The following is a 17,334-nucleotide window of genomic DNA, read 5'->3' as shown; positions in this document are numbered from 1 at the left end:
AATTCCAACTTTATAAGTTCGTTAACGCGCTCCACTCGCAACAAGTTAATAAATCGCGTCATGAGCCCGCTTCTCAAAACCGACAATTTTGAAGAGTTCGAGTATGTGGTGGAGCGGAAACCGCCGCACCCTTGCTTCTTCGGCTCCAAGGTCCCCAGAAACACGGATCCGATCGGGAAGGGCTTGTCGCCGTTCCAGAAGATGGAGGCGCCCGAGCTCAACCCCACGGTGGGGCCCGGCTACTACGCCATCGACAAGTACAACACCGCCATGGACAAGCTGCTCAAAAAGGTGAAGAAATCCTTTCGAAACTCGGCCTGCACGTGTCGTTTTAGGTGCGCAGCAATAAAGGGGTGGGGCCTTTGGCCAGCGAGGATCCGAGGTGGACGGAGAAGATTTTCATGAGGACGCCCTCGCCCACCAGGTACAACGTGGAGGCGCCTTGGGTGACGAGGCGGCAGGGCAAGGCGGCGCCCTTCGGGTCCACCACGCGAAGGCTCGCCTTGCCAGAGAACAAACTGCCAGGGTTGGTAACACTTTACTTTAGAACGGAAATAAAAGCGTCATTTTAGACCGGGGATCTACACCGTGGCCGCCAAAAAGTGCCGGAGGAGCAGATTTATGCACAACTTCGGCCACCCCACCATGATTCCCACGATCGAAATTATTTGTGTCAGCAGACCGACAGATACTTGCGTCAAGTGTAACCAGATCTGCGCTGGCGACTACTGGCACAAAGACTACACCACTTATTTGTGCCACTTGTGTTGGGAGGAGGAGAAGCGCGGTAAAGAGCTGTACTCTGAGAAAGAACTGAAGACTTTCAAGGTAAACGTGTTGACCGACAATCGAACAAGCTGAAAAATTCGCTTTGTAGAAAATTCGGAACTGCTCCTTCGCCCACAGCCACGAAGGCACCACCGCTGCCCTCCGCCTCCTTCCCCCGAGAAAAATCAACAAAAAACTACGCTTGGAAAACTATTTAGACCTTTATATTCAATGTTAAATACACAACTAGTCGTTCGCTTTGGCCTCAGTCACGTGTCCCTCACCCTCCGGTCCCGCTCGACGTTCCGAGCCAACGCTGGAACTCTCGCTGTTCCCAAAACTGCCAAACTTCTGCTCCATCTCTCGACTGAACGAAGCACTCGAGTACAAATTCGGCCGCGAACCGCTGTCCAACTCGTTGAAAATCGCCTCCGTATCTAGCCGCACGTCCGAACACCCCGACACGTACCTACTCGAGTTTTCCCCCGACATCAGACTCAGCTTCTCCAACAACTGGTCGATCTTCTGCTTGCCTTCGACCAACATCTGGTCCGTCCGCAACAGCCCCACTTCACGGTTCACGTTGAACACGTGAGCTTCTTCCTCGAAATCCACCATGTCGAAATCGTCTTCGACGCAGAGGGTATTGATGTCGCGCTCGAACTCGTCGGCGATTTCGTCGTTGGACGTGTCGGACTCGTCGTTGGTCACCTTCGACAGTCTCAACCGCAAGCGCTGCGTGATTTCGTCCAGTTCTGTGAACTTCCGCTTGAGGGCCCGCCCCAACAACTCGTTCGGCTCGCACGTTGGGTCCGGAGGCTCCGCGGAAGTTGTGGGGTGGCCGGAGCAACACTTCTCCGACTTGTACTGCGTCACGTTCTCCAACGGGGTCACGTGGATCTGTAAACAAAGACTCGTGTGTCTGGTTGTAGCGAGACGACGGAAATTACGTTGATTTGGCCGTTGCACTTCTTCGACAAGTCGTTTATGTTGAACCAGCCTTGAATACTTGGCAACCCCGCCGACAGCACCGTCAGATCGACGGTCGCAAAACCTATCACGTGGTCGGTCTGCATGTTGGGCGTCATCGTCGTATTGGTCGATTTGCGCCAAACTTTGAACACTAGAAATTTCTGATTCTGAAAAAATAAAATCAAACCAGATTTTCAACCGAACGGAACACTCACGTCAGTTAAATACTCCAGAGGTAGAGCAACATCACATCGAAAGTCCCATTTGGGATTTGTACTTTTTGGTACTATCGGTGTTATTTTCAGGTCACCTTTGTGACCCTCAAAACTCACGTAAGTACTTGGTAATATATCTTCAGACTTTCCATTTCTTCCTTTGGAACGTTTAGATTTACATTTTCGTCTACTCGGCAAATGCAAGGCGCTATTTATTGCAACGTGAGCTTTGAAGAAACTTTTTTCCTTGATATTATCAATTGACAACGCTTTCTGCAAAGAATTCAGCAAGTCGGAGGTACTTCGCACTTCCGGTATTGTGCTCGGGCTGGTACGCGTTTCTGATACGTTAGGACTAATTCGCGTTTCCGGTGAGATATTCGCGCTGGTTCGGACTTCCGGTTCGGTGTTCGTCGTCGTGTCTCGAACTGGTTCCGTATTTGTGCTGTTTTCCATTCTGACGCTGTGTTCTTCTTTCTTCGCCACCAATTGTTTAAGAAGCGCCTCTATGTTCTCTTTTGGTTCCATATTAGACTGAACTCCCACATCCGCAGTTTTAAAAATCGGGGCAGTTTTAGCTTTCACTATGCTATTTTTAAACCCTCTCTCGCTCTCGAGGTGGTCGATTTGTTCCTTAGTCCCCAGAGCGACAAGGATCTGGGCTTGTCCTACCACTTCACCATCGTTCGGATTGAAAACTGACTCCCAGCCATCAGTCCCGATCACAGGAAACTACCAAAACAAAGTCTCACCCTTTTGAAGCGATACCAAAAAATAACTTACTTTTCTTTCAGACAAATATTTGACAACCACTGGATTTCTATAAGCTAAGTAAAACTGATGCAAGGGAAGCTTTGATATACCTATGAGAAAGTCTTTAGGTCGTTCTTTTTCGAAGAATTCTACCACCATAAAATTCTCACGGAGCTTGAACAGAAGCTCTTCGTCGTAAACCAAAGGAATTTGCTGAAATTGTATTTCAAGAAAAGGAAATGCATCGACATCGACTACCAACCTGGCAGAAATTATAAACGGGATCTGAGTCGAAAGCCACCAAATTGCTAGTTGAAACGTCATCTTGAGCAAACAACTGACACGTTAGGTACGAATTCATGACTTCTCGAGATAACTGAGCTTCTGAAACGTACACGAAACCGAACAAAACCGTTTTTGATGACTCAAGAGGTGGTTTAGGCTTCTCGGCTACCGGTTCAGGTTTACGATTAACCGGTTCAGGTTTACGAATGAACGGTTCATGTTTTCGCACAACCGGTTCATATTTTCGTACCGCAGGTTCAGGCTTTCGCGTTTTTGAAACCAACGATCCAAAAGCCTGTGTTTTAGTCCTTTGCGGCACCAATTTCTGTATTGATGGAATCTGTTGAGCTGTTTTAGGAGAATAAAATTCCGACATTTTGTCGACAATGTCCGAACCGCAGCTGCTCAAGTCGTCACTACCCAAAACCATCGAATTCTCTTTGTTATTAGTGATGGCATCTAAAACCGATCACACTCAATAAAGAAGGACCCTTGACAAATTTTCCCTTCCTACCTATGAATTCTTTACCGAAATATAGCCGCCCACAACCCAATTGCACTGATATTTTCAACCCACCTACAACTATTGGGGTATTGTCGCTTAACCTAAGCGTAAGCTCTTGATTGCAAGCGAAATTTTTTGTCACTTCAAAAGAACTAAAGTTAAATTTGGCAACCCCCAAAGAAACGGGTTGTTTTTGTTTAAAATTACGAAAACTCAAGCGAAATGTAATGACAGCATCTTCTAGTTTGATCTTATTAAAACTACCTAGGTCGTGAATTGAGGTTTGCTTGAAAGTTATGGCTGCAAAGTATTCATATTTTTGAAACTGAATTAAAACTTGACGCGTATACCTTGTTGATGTGACCTTCGCGAACACAATCTCACAATGTTGCCAAAATCACGACCCGAATCAATTTTGGCTTTGTTCTTTTGATGATTCTTTGCCAGCACCTCTGGTAATTGATATTCTAGAAAAAAAGTTTGTCCCACCCCTGCCGCCTTATCTTTAGCCAAACTCCCCAACACTTTCCTATCACCTGCTTCATTCAACACTACACTATTTACCGAAATCTTCACCGAATCGACAAACTTTAAATAATTACCGGCCTCGCTTTTGTACCGTTCTTGAATTTTTTGCGTAATTTCGTTATTCGCATCTACACGTTTTAAATCACAGTTCAAATCCTTCTCTTTATATTCAAAACAAGTGAGACAGTCACAAGGATCCTCACTTCGATATGTTCTGTCAGTAGCTTTGCACAAATCCACCGCAGACATAGACCTGAGCGTCTCGAGCGTCGAAACCTCGTCCTCCCGAGACATCGGGTCCCCCTGCAGGAACGCCTTGATCTTGTCGTTAGTATCAGGGGGCAACTCGTCGAGCTTCACCGCCTTTCGCTCCTGACTGTAAATCACGTCCGGGTTGAAGGGGTCATTGTTGAGAATCGACTGAACCATTGCACTTCGAAGTCTGTGTCCACGGTCTAAAATCTTGTCGACCAAATCCGCGTCGACTTTACGCGATGAATAACAATTAAAACACGACATTTTAACTTGAGCAACTATAATCAAGACGGTCGTTAAGTTTGTATTTTCGAGAACTGTCAGTTGTCAATCGTACCAACACGTAAACATACACGTCAAAATCCCTAACCTCGGTAAAGGGAAACGAATCAACAGCAAATTGGTGGCGTCATTTATAAAATATTGATGATACCGAACGATTTTTCAAGTCAATTGTAAATAGTTAATAAGTGGGAATACTCACAGTATTGTAATTGCGTCAGTTTTCTGTGAAAAATTGCTTTTAACCAAACACCCCCTCTCACACACAAGGGAATAACGCCACTGCCAACCTACAGGAAATTAATCATTTAAACGATTAGCGAAAAAATTGCACATTTTTGTTAGTAAAATTATTAATGAGTAGTACGCAACACTACAAATGAGATAACGATAAGCGTTTCTGAATAATTATAACATTTTTGCTGAAGGTAAAAAAAAGTCGAATGTTACGTCGACAAGGTAATAAACACAAAGGAAAACTTCTGTACCGTTTTATCGCTGAATACATAACAGAAATGTAATAGTAAATATGAAATTTATTTTCATTCAAAAACTGTTTCTGTAAAAAATGAGGCAAGATTTTATGTAGGAAGAGAACAAATGGGAATTACGTGCAAAAGTGGGAAACAGAAACAAAAGAATATCGAATAAGTACAAAGAGAAAAACGAGATTACTTTCGTGTAGAGAAGAAAGTTAAATTCTAAGTAATGAACGATCTTAATACAAGTTATCTGGAAGTAGAAGCAGATGAATTTTAGTAAATTTAATAACAATAACACCTAATAGTCTATTTCTATTTTTGGGACAAAGATGGCGCACTCATTGAATAAATTTCTAAATTTACTGATATATAAATTATTGTACAATAATTGCGTTTTCAAATGTTGAAGAAGTTAATTTTTAAGTAGGGACAAAAATATTAAATTTTCAGACAGCTGGAATTAATGTTGGAGTCCATCTGGTGCGGGTCGAATATCGGTGAAGCCGTCCCTGCGTCCTTTCAGGTCAAATGCTTGTGCCCCCGGCGTCGAAGACAAAGACAACATTATAACTAGTATAGAAAAGAAGCGTGAGGCAAGAGGGTAGTCGCACGCTTTGTTTTGAAGAAGTAACGGTACAGTCTCGGTGCTAGAAGGTCTGCGTATAGGAATAATCGGTAAGTCTTTAATAATTTAGAGGGTCGAGTGAAAAAGGGGTTGATGTTCGGCATCATTATACAATGGACGTCGGGTGCGTAGGGTGTCAGGGCGCATATCAGACGGGGGTGCCATAGAAATCGATATTTTCACCAACCACCGCACACACAAACGTCCAGTGCCGGCTTTTCAGTGTGGTAAAAATGCGTCGTTTTCCAGACAATGAGTGCTAAAATCGAAGAAAACACCGAAAAAAGCGACGACAAAAAGGACATAGAGATGGAGGAGAGGGAGCAGATGTTGAACGCCGAAAATAAAACATTGGAAAAAGTGGAAGAGACGGGCGAAGACAAGAGGATTAAAAGCGACAACAAAGAAGGAATGGAAGTGAAGCCGAAAAAAATCCCGATCGGGGGCATCCAGATGCCGGGGTTCTTCACCAGGAGCAAATCCAAGGAAAAATGCAAGGTAAGTTCAACCGGCGTTAAACACGAACGAGCGCATTTCCACTTTCGGTTTTCCCGTTTAGGACGACGACCAAGAAGTCGAAGGCACGGAACTGATCGAGACCAGAACGAACCAAGAGGAACCGCCGCCACTCCAGACCCGAATAAAGCTTCCCAACCCTTTCAGAAAATCGAAACTGATCGACGAAGAGGGCGGAGAGAAGCCGGCGGAAGTTAAAGACAAAAAGAAGTTGCTCAACACGATTAGATTGCCGCTGGTCTCGGTGTTCCCCAGGAAGAAAAAAGACGATCAGAAGCTGGAGAGTCAGACCGCCCAGGCCGGTCTGGCCTCGATGGAGACGCTGGACGACAAAAGCACCGACGACAAGAACAACGACGAAATGAAAAACGTCAACCTGGACGAGAAGAAGGACCTGGAAGCTCAAGACGCAGCTCAAGAGACGACGTGGCGGCAAAAACTGAAGGCCTACAGGGTGGCGATCAGTGCTTTGCTGGTTTTTGTGTTGTTGATCATGATCATAGTGGCTGTGGCGATCCCCGGGAAGAAAACCGTCAAAGTGGCCGTCGTCAAGGACGGGAGATACGTCGAGGCGTTCACTAGCTGCGGACCGGTGGAAGGGTGAGTGACCATATGGTCCCTATAGAATTTACATTCCAGTAGGCCGCACTTCCGGTTGGTCGAAAATGTCACCACTGACATGCGCCAGCAAATTTCAAATTTTTGTCACAATTAAGTGCAATTAGATCCGCCGAGAAGTCGTTTTCCGGCCGGGCATTTGATTCGACGATGACAAACAACGATCAAATAATTTTAGGTTGGTGGAAGACAGCGCTGTCGCCTTCCGGGGCATCCCGTACGCGCGCCCCCCCATCGGGGAGCTCCGCTTCAAGTACGCCAAGCCTCTCAACAACCTGGACTATTGCTGGAACGGCACCTTCTTGGCGCACAACGCCACAGAGACTTGCCTCCAAATCCACAGCAACGGCACCGTCTCCGGAACCGAAGACTGTCTGACCGTCGACGTGCTCACCCCCTACGTCCGCTACAGTGACCCCCTGCCGGTCATAGTCCTCATCGGGGCGGAGAGCCTGATCGGGGGCTCCCCGGGTAAGCTGCGCCCCTCGGCGCGGTACGCCCGCTCGAAAGACGTCGTCTTCGTGCGGCCGAACTTCCGCCTGGGCGCGCTGGGGTTCCTGGCCCTCGAGGTCCTCTCGAACGCTGACTATCCGCACACGTCGGGCAACTACGGCCTCTCGGACATCCTGGAGGCCTTGAACTGGGTGCAATTGAACATCGAACACTTCGGCGGCGACAAGGATGCCGTCACCCTGTTAGGACACAGAGCTGGCGCCACGTTGGTCACAGCTCTGGCGACGATGCCCAACGCCAACAAGTACTTCGCGAGGGCGTGGGCGGCTTCCGGGGGCGCTCTCTACCCCAACAAGTCGCGCCACGACGCCGAGATCGAGAACCGCAGCTTCCTGGAATTGGTCGAATGCGACGACATCGAGTGTTTGCGGGCGTTGGACGCGGAGAAGATCGTCAGGGCGGTGCAGGACACCTGGAGGAAGCCCCAGCCGGACTTGCCGACTCCCGGGGAAGAGCCGGCGAGGCGACACGAGTGGCTGGTGCTCGACGGGCGCATCTTGAAGGAGCACCCGGCGACGATTTGGACCCAAGGCAAGCCGAAACTGGTGATCGGTACGACCGCGCACGCCGGAGCCTCCCAGAAGCTACTCCTCAAGCACAAGGAGTGGACGGAGCATCTGGTCAAGAAGCACATCTCCGAGTCGTTCCTCTCGGGGAAGAACTTGACGGAGAGCGCCCTCGAGCTCTACCCCAAGACTTACAAGGGATTGAGCGCCATGATCTCCGACATCCGCACGGTGTGCCCTCTCATGGTCGTCGCGTCGCAGATGCCCGAGGTGCCCTTCTACGTCGTGACGCAGACCCGAGGAGAGCCAGATCTGGCCGATGTCGACTCCGACGTCGACGCCATCTTGGGTCGATATGAGCCGAAAACGCCCGAACACAAGCGGTACTTCTCGGCCATGCAAGGCCTCTTTTACCACTACGTCTGGTTGGGAAAGGTGGAACAAGGGGACGTGACCAAGAAGCTCCTCCTCGTGGGCCAGGACGTTCTGTCCAACGCCACCTATTCGCACTGCGCTTTCTGGATCAGCAAAGGCGTCGTCTTGCCCTACGCAGCCCTGGATTAATTTATTGCATGTGTACTTTTTTTTATCGTTCTCGGTTCATGGTGGCGGGGGCGGTTTCGATGTTCGCTCGAAGTCTGACGGTCGCCGCCGCCACCGCATGGACAGGGTATTAGGCCTACTAAACCTTTTTGATCTCTTATACATCATTGTTGAAAATTTGCCAAATGTACGACACGTTTTTATACTCGAACTAGTTCTAGCAATAGTAAATGTGAGGCTTGAGATGTACTGAAAAACAGTCCAATTAATCGTAATTATCTGATATTATATTTTGTATTTTATTTATACGATGAGCTTTTTGTAACGATATACACCTTGTACTTGATTCTATGAATCGTTTTTATTTATAACTAAAATGTACCATTTTTCTATTTACCTAATAATAAATAATATTGATTGTACTAATCGGGTTCTCACTGGAAACTATTCCTCATTTAAAAAAAAAACAAAAAAAAAATGTCAAGAACACAAACAAAACAAAGTTCAAGCGACAGGTTTATCCAACATTATATTTTGTACTAGTTGACATAAAATGTTTTGATTCTAAGAATCTACTAACGCTAAAAATAAATTATTTTTTATTATGCTCAATTATAAAAGAATAAAAAATACCATTTACACTAATCAGCCTTTTCATTGTAGAACACAATTAAATAAATTAAAAAGAAAAAAATTAGTTAAACATGTAAAATTAATAAATTAGTCTAATTTTTGTCCTTCAACGGGCCGGGACTCTGCGTCCCCTTCAGACACTTCGGACTTGCCATATTCTCCTTGTCTTCTCCGATCTTCAACTTTTTCCCGGGTTTTCTCAGATCGTCGATTTCCTTCTTCAACTTTTCTATTAACTTATTCGATTTGTAATTTTTCGCCTCCAGCTCCATATTTTTCTGGGAAAACTCCGACAACTTCTCTTTCAGATCTTTGACGTGCTTGATCTTCTGCTTGTGATTTTGATGTCCTAGTATTTCGGCGTATTTCAGACCTAATTCTTTGGCTTGGTTAGCTATGCTAGATTTCTCGTTACTCAACAAACTCAACTCGCAGTGGTAAGCTTCCAACTGTTCTTGATACGGCCCGATCAACTTCTCCAACTCCTGCGTCCTCCCTTTGGCTCTGTCGAGCTCCTGCAACAACTGCTCGAACTGCTGGGCCAACTCGTCGTACTTGCCGCTCTTCTCGATGTATTTCTTCCTGACTTCGGCCCCCTCTTCGATCTCTTCTTCCAGTTTCGCCATACAGACCTTCAGTTCCGCCTCCAATTCGCTCTGTTTGAGTTCCATCGAGTCTATGAGGGAATTCGATAGCTTTATGGCCTCCTGCGCCTCAGCTACCGTGCTCTGTTGATCTTTGTACTGTTGCAAAACCTCGTCGAGCAATTCCTTGTCTTTCAGCATCTTCCGAGATTCGGAACTGAGGGCGTCGACTTTCTCCAACAGGTTCTTCTCGACTGCCGAGACTTGACTCTGCATGATTTTCGACGTCGATTCGTACTGCATTTCCAGTTCTTCTTTGCCGTTTTGTGCTTCCTGTAGTTGGTCGGACAATTCGATACATTTCTTCTCGAACTGTAGAATTTTTGCTTCACTTTTTTCAAGCTCTTCTTTCAGTTGTTCCACGTCTCTGTCCGAGTTGATCAAGCGCCTCTTCAACACCTCGATCGTATCCCTAAATGTACTAATTGACAGTTCGTAAGCGTGCTTTTCGTTCTTTAAATTGTTCACCTCCTCTTCCAACTGCTCACGTTTGATTTCTACTGCTTCATAGGATTGTTCTTTCTCCGACAACAGCGCCTTGATTTCGTTTTTTTCGAGTTCGCTTTGGATAATGTTATATTCGCTGATCTCTTGACACTCTTTCAAAATGGCTTCGTGCTCCTTCTCCTTTTTCATCAGTTCGAGCTTCCAACCGACCTCGATCTCCTGAATTTTCTCTTTCATCTGAAGTTCCGTCAAAACGTTGACATCTTTGAAATTCTCCTCCAGCAGTCTGATTTTCGCCTCGCTTTCTTCTAATTTCTTGCCGACCTCATCTTTTTCTTCCCGGTGCCGTTTATCCAACAACTGCATTTCTTCAGTCTTTTCTTTAATTTGCAGCTCGCTGCGTAAATTTGCATCCTTTAGAGTCTCCTCAAGCAACTTGACTCTCTCCTCGCTTTCTTCTAATTTCTTCTCGATAGTTGCACCCTCTTGCTCATGTTGTGTGATCAGCAACTCAACTTCTTCAAAATGATCCCGTCGCATCTTCTCTTTCTTTTCCCGTGCTTCTCGTCTCTCTCTCTCGAGCTCTCCTTTACACTCTTCTATGGTTATATCGTACAACTCCTGAATTTTCCCAATGTACGTCAACAACTTGGCCAAATCGACCAAATTGTGACTCCTTAAATTTTCATGTTCTTCTCGAATTTGACGCAATTGTCGAGCCATATCCTTGAAATGAACGTTAATCTCGCTGTACCGTTTAGAACATTCAAGACTGACTTCTTTTTGTTGTTTTTGCAATGCCACCAGCGCCCCCTCGCACTCATCTTTTTCACTTTGCAATCGTGCGTTTTCCTTCTGTAAATCGGTAATTCTCGCGGTCATTTCCTCCACTTGTTCTGTGAGATCACTAATGTACAAGTCTTTGTTATTACATTCTACAATTTTTTCCCGCAACTCCTCCGCATCGACCGTTTTTGTACTCTTAAACGACAATCCTAACAATTTCTTTTTCTTCGACGGCACAGTTGGCTACAATGAAACAAAAACAAAATATCGCCGCCGATCGTGGTTTTTTAACTCACTGTTTGAAAACATGGTGTGCTGTGGACTGAACCCGTGTCCGATCTGGAGGGGCTTCCGGACCTCTTCACGTACGTCCCTGCCTTGCCCATGACCCCCATTTTGATTTTTTCTTGTGTGGAAACATTGTACTTTGCAGGCGAGGGGGTGCAGGCTAAAATTGTCTTTGAAGTGATAACGAATCTTGGGGTGGTTGAAAAATCGATTCTCACCTTTTATCTCGTTAAATCTTTGTATTTTGGCCCTAGGGAACGACATTATACGGATAATTTACACTACGATACGAAAAAACAAAAAAATTACACTAAAAACGCGACTACGACCGACTTGAAAACGAAAATGATTAAAATTGTAGTAACGGCTGTGACGGTTGGCCGCCGACCAATCACGTGAGAGGAGTGTAGAGGGACGTGATTCGATTGGATCAAAAATGACAAGGACATGCAGATGGTCCGAATCAAGGACATACGAATCAAGGTGAAAAAGTGGAAAACATGGACACATTTTTCGTCACAAATCAATTGTTGCATGTTGGATTAGAAAAAATTATACTCAATTTTCATATTTAAGTAATATACAGTAATATGAAGAGCAATGGAATCGATAAATTGTAATGACATCACCTTTCGCTTCTGTCAGATGTGTATTTTGTGTTGCATACCCACAAGATTATTAACATAATACAAATTTTACATTTTATTATAAAATTTCCTTTATACGATGCACGTGAAAAATAATTAACTAGTTCATTTTCGTTAAATACATTCGGCTAAATAAAGTATTTACAGTGATCTTCAAACACTTTGTTTAAGCTCCGTAATTTGCCGAACGATGGCAGCATTACATAATTTACCACAAATTTGGCGGTATTTTGAAAGAAAGGCAAGTACTATATGGGTGAAAATTTTGCTTCAATAGCTATTTATGTAACCATTTAGAAAATGCCTTATTTTGTGTCGTCTCGCAAAACAGACAAGTTACACAAAATGGAATTTCATTTCGTTTTCAAAGACTGTTTCTAATTTTAATAAAAAAGGTTCTTCAAATTTAGGAAATTATTAATATCATGATTTGTATGAAAATCAAAAAGTGTATTATTTAATTTTGAGTGTCTTATTTTAGAAAGATCATCACATAAAATAAAAAATATACATTTTTGTCAGTTTTTGATCGAAAACTACGAATTCGTAGGTATCCATTTTCTTCCAGAATTGTTTCAAATCTTATCTATCACTGCTTTTTTCAATTTTTTAATTAGGTATAGGCTGCGCAATATAAAATATTAAACATTTGACATTTATGAAATGAAAATATGTATTTTAAAATTTGGTTTGGTAATGGTTTTTTAAAGTACATACATACCTATTATCTAATCATTATTGCTACAATAAAAGAAAAACACATTTATTAAGTTGTTTATTAAAACAAAAATTCAACAATAAAGGAGTTGGTACATTGTATGTCATGATAATATTCTGTACAAAAGATTCACATTAAAAGACCTAGCAACTAGTTTTACCTTCAATTATTATTGGAAAAAAGATCTCGCTCAAAACCCTTCTTGCCAATCCGCTCATCTTCTTCAAAATTTCCCGCATCTTTTCTCCAACATTTCCATTTTGATTTTTCTCTTTCACCTTTTCCAACACTAATTCCGCAATCCCTTCGGAACATGAACGAATAAACATTTCGTAGTTGTCGGAAACTTCTACTCTTTCTCCACAGTCCACGATCTCCTCGTTGCTTATCGATAACAAACACTCATCAATGTTCAACTGTTGCATCAACTGCCGACAGATCACATCTATTGCGTCACATCTATTTCGCATTCGTTCTTCTACTTCGACCAACTGTTCTAAAACTAGCGACACTTGTTGATCTACATTCTTGTGTTGAGACGAATTTGATTCGCTTGTTGAAGACATTTTACTGTTTGTTGTGCGTTAATAACTCACGATGCTCAACACGAAGAAAATGGTACTGTCTATTCGGGGTGCAAATATTTATACCTAATTCGAAAAACTGAAGGGGGTAAAATTATCCCCTTCTTACAGTTCAGGACAGATTCTTAAAACTACTTACTTACACCTAAGTTGTCTTCTTTTGCCGTCATCCAAGAACTTTAACACTATAATGCACATTAACTTCAATAAGGAAAGCATTATTATTATTAACGATTCTTACTGCGAAAGGGACCGCTTAGCCCAACAGAGACTACCTGTAATACCCTTCACCCTTTTATCAAATGCAGAGATGGTTTACAAAATTTAAAGATCTGTTTATTTATGTCCATTATCTTCCTCTTTATTACTGTAGTTAACCTTTTACCAATTGGATCTGCAATATAATGTTTTGGGATTGTTTTTATTAAGCATTTCTAAAGAAAAATAATGAGAAACTGTTAAGATTTTTCTTAATTTAAAGCCATATGATGGTCTAAAAGAGCTATTTCACTAAAAATAAAAGTTAATTGATTAAAAAATATCAGTAATTAATATTATGCGTTGCCATTTTTTCCCACTTTTGAAATAAACCACTTTAAAATTGCTAGGGTAGATAGTTTTACATTAAAGATTGATTCTTGAAATTAAACACTTAAGTCATCTACTTACTTAGTTAAACCCATTTTATGGATTATTTTTGTTGAGCAGTTCTAAAGAAAAGTAATTAGATGTAATTAACTGTCAACTCTATTTTAGTTACATGGTAAAATTGATCAAAAACGTATTCGTGCTACTTTAGCTCAAACCTTGGCAATTCATCTGTAAATTTTTTAAATCGTGGAATCTATGAGGTAAAAATAATTTGAAGGTTTAAAAACTTTAACGATCTGATAAAAATATAATGTTCCACGGACTTTCATTGTAACGGTTTTTACTACATGTGTCTTACGTGGGGTACAAATCAGTAAATTAGAATATCAAGTGAGCCAGTGAACGACACAGACTTTTGTTTTTTGTCTTTCAAGAAGTTTTTCAGTGAAACTGGTTGGAAGTCTTACGTCCCAATATTTGGACATAACTGTATCGATGGTATTTTTTATTTGCCTTAGATAGGTGGTAATTTTTATCGTTTGCTTTTTATCTTATCTTATCACCATTTGATCCCGTTCGGGGACAGTGTGACTTTAACACCACTGTAAATTCTTAATCGTGACAATCAAATAACGAAAACGCAATAGCAATATAACCCCTAATGAAGATTTATTTACCTTGTAAGGGGTGCAAGGGATTTTCTTTTTGCAGCTATTAAAATTTTTATGGCTGTAACGTGATAACACGACTTTCTCTCTTTCCCACCTTTTAATGAAAGGTTATACAGGGTGCCACAAAATTCGCGGAAAAGCTTAGCAGCACGTTGTTAAGTAGTCATAAAATATCAGGTAAAAAATGCTTTAGTGAGTTCAAAAATATTTTAATAAGAAGGTGAAAAACACTTATTACTGAAAGTGAATACTGTGAAATACAGGAGTGCCAACAGCGGTTTAAGGAAAATGTAATTATATATCTTTTCACTGTGGAAATACGCATGACTTTAATTTAAATCTTGGGTTTTGGTCCCTAGAGTCAAATTGTCAGATTATTTATACCACGACCTGATGTATTATAATCAGCCTGTTCAAAAATGTAATTTGAGTGATCCCCGCAGAGCGCTAGTGTACGGGCGCTTTTTGGGGATGTTATTCATCTTAAGTTTTTGTCACCGAGAGTTTTTCTCGTTCAAATGACATTCGAATTTAAAAACAAAAATACAATGATATTCAGTATTGTTTTAGAAAGAAAATATGAACTTACTGTACTCAATCTTAAGGGTGGGGTTTACCTGATTTGAAACGGTCGAAAAACGGTGTTTTTAAACATCCATATCTTTAAAACCACAACAGATGAAGCCGAGGTCCTTTTTTTATTTGAAAGATACGTCTTTCCTCTAGGGCCCCATACTTTTCTTTTTTTGATTTCTTTATAAATAACAATAAAATAAATTGCAATTTGAGGACTATCCAGGAAGCTGAAACACTAAAACCTAATTCGAAATTAACAAAAAAAAAAGTATGGGGCCCTCGGAAATTGAATTTTAAAGTGTTTGGTGCCATCACCGTGCTTCCAAAAAAATCACAGATCTTATTATACATAAACATACGTACGTACAATTTTACCACTAAATTCACATTTGAACATTTATTTGGGAGACGAAAATATCTAAAAGCTTAGTAATGAGATTTGCTGATTAACTACACCTTCTGGCAGGTACTTACGCATTTCAGGTAAAAGTAGGCCAATTAAAAAGCCGTTTATTTCATTTCAAACATTTCAAATAATGCAACCCAAACTACACGAATTGTGAAATTTTCATCAGGTAAACCCTACCCCTAAAATCATGTCTAAACATATTTTTCCGCATTTTTGTTCTTTAGAAGCGCCCGTACTGTGGCGCCCTCATCGGCGAAAATTGGCTCTTTCTCGGAAACATTTTCGCAATGCTTTTTTAATGAAATGAACAGGCCGGTTATTATACAGCAGGTCCTGATTTATCCAATATGATGTACAAAAAAAGTTTTGCATGGTAAAGTCAATGACAATTTTTTCGCTTCCATTTCGAAAATAGGTTCTGTCGTGAATAATTTGATTTTCGAGTGAAAAACTATTGTTTAAATAAGATTCACATAAATGTCAAAATTGACAAGTGACAGTTTATTACGTTACGCCACACGTTTTCTGAAATTCTGTTTTCCGTAGCACCCTTTATTTCTTTTTTAATTGATCATATAGTAGGTATTTACATCTTGGTTCTTGCTGCTGTGCAACAATTCCAAAGTAAAATTATAAGGATTTTAAGTCAAATGCAATTGTAGATTATGTTATTATGTAGGTATATTGTTATCTAATGAATAATGATTGACGAAATTGCTACAGAAAATTTTCCATAGAACAAATTACGTTAAATACGAATTTATTCATGTAAAAAGGACAACATTTGAACTTTATTGTTTGAATATTATCTAAGATCCAATAAACCACAAACTCAACATAACAATTTCCTACTTCATAAGAACGCAATAAAAAATCCAAACCAATTAATTTTGCACATTTTATTTTTCAACTTAGACCACACAAAAACCCAACAAACCAAAATTTATCAATTCATTTTAGTAGAACGCCTACGCGAAAAAATCCTCCTCCAACATTTGATCACCCTGTTCCACAATCGTCTCGCCTTCCCCTCGTCACTAATTCCTCGACTTCTTTCTTCCAATTTACTGACCACCATTTCGGCAATCGCTTCCGAACAGTTGTTGACAAAATCCCGCCCGGACCGTTCCTCACACGACGTCGCGTCTTCCTGCACGTCGCCATCTTCGACGACAAACGCCCTCGTACTCTGATCCGACTCCAGCGAGGTCTCTCCATCGTCGTTTGGTTGCACCTCGCGGAGACAAAGCACTTCCATAACGTCCAATCTGTTTTGAAAACGCGTCTCCATTTCGACAATTCGTTCCAAAGCGCGTGTGATCTCTTCGTGCAAATGGAACGGAGGTCCGTACCGGGGCGCCGATTGCGGGCTCAACTCTGAAGAACTGGTGGATGTCGACGGAGGATGGCTTCCCTGAGAAGAACTTTGCGTCCTGGTGTGTTTTCTGCAGGGTGGAGTTTTTCTTTTTTCTTTGGGGCTGTTAAATCTTGGAGCTTTCGAAAACATTTTGAATGTTTGGCGAAGTCACGAACAGACAGACCACACCAACAGAATAATCACAAAAACTAAGGGTGGAAATATTTATTATTTCAAAAAGAAATCGGGTGGGGACGGTCAAGGGTTCCTAATTGGTACCTTCTTCGAAATTTGTCTAATCTTTTCGAATTTTAAGACCTTTTAAATTCCACAAAACATTAGCATAGAAGAGCTGTTAATTTACGATCAAAATAATTATTTGTATTTTTGTAACAAATGACAATTTAACTATATTAAACTACATCATAGATATGAATTTATTTATTTTTCTTACTTTTAAATAAATTGCGCTAGTTTGACCCAAATTAAAATTATCAATCAATCGGCCTTTTGCACATTCGTAATTTAAATGTCACTGTCATTAAACAACAAAACTATCAATTACTCGATTATTTATTTATAACCACATCTGGAATAATCTATAATGACCGTGAGTT

The 17,334-nt window shown here is 41.7% G+C and overlaps 4 protein-coding genes across 6 annotated transcripts; 2 read left to right on the top strand and 2 right to left on the bottom strand.

Annotated features, from left to right (window-relative positions):
- The first annotated feature begins 148 nt into the window (after positions 1–148).
- On the top strand, positions 149–1,023 carry LOC138132682 (uncharacterized). The gene is made up of 3 exons (XM_069050286.1): positions 149–526; positions 573–828; positions 878–1,023. Exons 1-3 carry the CDS (start codon positions 402–404, stop codon positions 1,004–1,006), a joined length of 510 nt encoding a protein of 169 aa, XP_068906387.1. The 5' UTR covers positions 149–401; the 3' UTR covers positions 1,007–1,023.
- Positions 977–4,743, bottom strand: LOC138132663 (uncharacterized). 2 transcript variants are annotated; one of them, XM_069050259.1, is made up of 7 exons: positions 3,849–4,743; positions 3,508–3,798; positions 2,971–3,452; positions 2,739–2,921; positions 1,956–2,687; positions 1,719–1,907; positions 977–1,668 (listed from the first exon to the last, which is right to left on the bottom strand). In XM_069050259.1, exons 1-7 carry the CDS (start codon positions 4,543–4,545, stop codon positions 1,015–1,017), a joined length of 3,228 nt encoding a protein of 1,075 aa, XP_068906360.1. In that variant the 5' UTR covers positions 4,546–4,743; the 3' UTR covers positions 977–1,014. The 2 variants fall into 2 exon arrangements, with proteins under 2 accessions (XP_068906360.1, XP_068906361.1); XM_069050260.1 differs by lacking the exon at positions 3,508–3,798 and having other exon boundaries at positions 3,849–4,742.
- An 818-nt stretch (positions 4,744–5,561) lies between these two features.
- Positions 5,562–8,788, top strand: Nrt (Neurotactin). The gene is made up of 4 exons (XM_069050264.1): positions 5,562–5,720; positions 5,920–6,168; positions 6,230–6,786; positions 6,983–8,788. Exons 2-4 carry the CDS (start codon positions 5,923–5,925, stop codon positions 8,385–8,387), a joined length of 2,208 nt encoding a protein of 735 aa, XP_068906365.1. The 5' UTR covers positions 5,562–5,720; positions 5,920–5,922; the 3' UTR covers positions 8,388–8,788.
- Positions 8,789–8,877: 89 nt separating this feature from the next.
- Positions 8,878–12,012, bottom strand: LOC138132664 (hyaluronan mediated motility receptor-like). Of its 2 annotated transcripts, XM_069050263.1 has the most exons (4): positions 11,383–12,012; positions 11,173–11,324; positions 10,868–11,119; positions 8,878–10,816 (listed from the first exon to the last, which is right to left on the bottom strand). In XM_069050263.1, the coding sequence occupies exons 1-4, from the start codon at positions 11,426–11,428 to the stop codon at positions 9,092–9,094; spliced, it is 2,175 nt and encodes a 724-aa protein (XP_068906364.1). In that variant the 5' UTR covers positions 11,429–12,012; the 3' UTR covers positions 8,878–9,091. The 2 variants fall into 2 exon arrangements, with proteins under 2 accessions (XP_068906364.1, XP_068906362.1); XM_069050261.1 differs by having other exon boundaries at positions 8,878–11,119; positions 11,383–12,009.
- Positions 12,013–17,334: the final 5,322 nt, after the last annotated feature.

Source organism: Tenebrio molitor, chromosome 6, assembly GCF_963966145.1.
Source record: "Tenebrio molitor chromosome 6, icTenMoli1.1, whole genome shotgun sequence".
Classification (NCBI taxonomy): Eukaryota; Metazoa; Arthropoda; class Insecta; order Coleoptera; family Tenebrionidae; genus Tenebrio; species Tenebrio molitor.
This window is presented reverse-complemented; position numbering and strand designations above follow the sequence as displayed.

What these genes read in the sequence shown, in the direction of transcription:
- LOC138132682 (XM_069050286.1), top strand. Translation starts at nt 402, where the DNA reads ATGAGGACGCCCTCGCCCACCAGGTACAACGTGGAGGCGCCTTGGGTG. An exon ending in CCAGAGAACAAACTGCCAGG is followed by an intron (nt 527 to 572) that starts GTTGGTAACACT and finishes GCGTCATTTTAG; the next exon opens with ACCGGGGATCTACACCGTGG. An exon ending in AAGAACTGAAGACTTTCAAG is followed by an intron (nt 829 to 877) that starts GTAAACGTGTTG and finishes TTCGCTTTGTAG; the next exon opens with AAAATTCGGAACTGCTCCTT.
- LOC138132663 (XM_069050259.1), bottom strand. Translation starts at nt 4,545, where the DNA reads ATGTCGTGTTTTAATTGTTATTCATCGCGTAAAGTCGACGCGGATTTG. An exon ending in CCGTTTATAATTTCTGCCAG is followed by an intron (nt 2,922 to 2,970) that starts GTTGGTAGTCGA and finishes ATACAATTTCAG; the next exon opens with CAAATTCCTTTGGTTTACGA. An exon ending in AGTGCAACGGCCAAATCAAC is followed by an intron (nt 1,669 to 1,718) that starts GTAATTTCCGTC and finishes CTTTGTTTACAG; the next exon opens with ATCCACGTGACCCCGTTGGA.
- Nrt (XM_069050264.1), top strand. Translation starts at nt 5,923, where the DNA reads ATGAGTGCTAAAATCGAAGAAAACACCGAAAAAAGCGACGACAAAAAG. An exon ending in AATCCAAGGAAAAATGCAAG is followed by an intron (nt 6,169 to 6,229) that starts GTAAGTTCAACC and finishes TTTCCCGTTTAG; the next exon opens with GACGACGACCAAGAAGTCGA. An exon ending in AGCTGCGGACCGGTGGAAGG is followed by an intron (nt 6,787 to 6,982) that starts GTGAGTGACCAT and finishes AAATAATTTTAG; the next exon opens with GTTGGTGGAAGACAGCGCTG.
- LOC138132664 (XM_069050261.1), bottom strand. Translation starts at nt 11,428, where the DNA reads ATGTCGTTCCCTAGGGCCAAAATACAAAGATTTAACGAGATAAAAG. An exon ending in AAGATTTAACGAGATAAAAG is followed by an intron (nt 11,325 to 11,382) that starts GTGAGAATCGAT and finishes AGACAATTTTAG; the next exon opens with CCTGCACCCCCTCGCCTGCA. An exon ending in GCACACCATGTTTTCAAACA is followed by an intron (nt 11,120 to 11,172) that starts GTGAGTTAAAAA and finishes GTTTCATTGTAG; the next exon opens with CCAACTGTGCCGTCGAAGAA.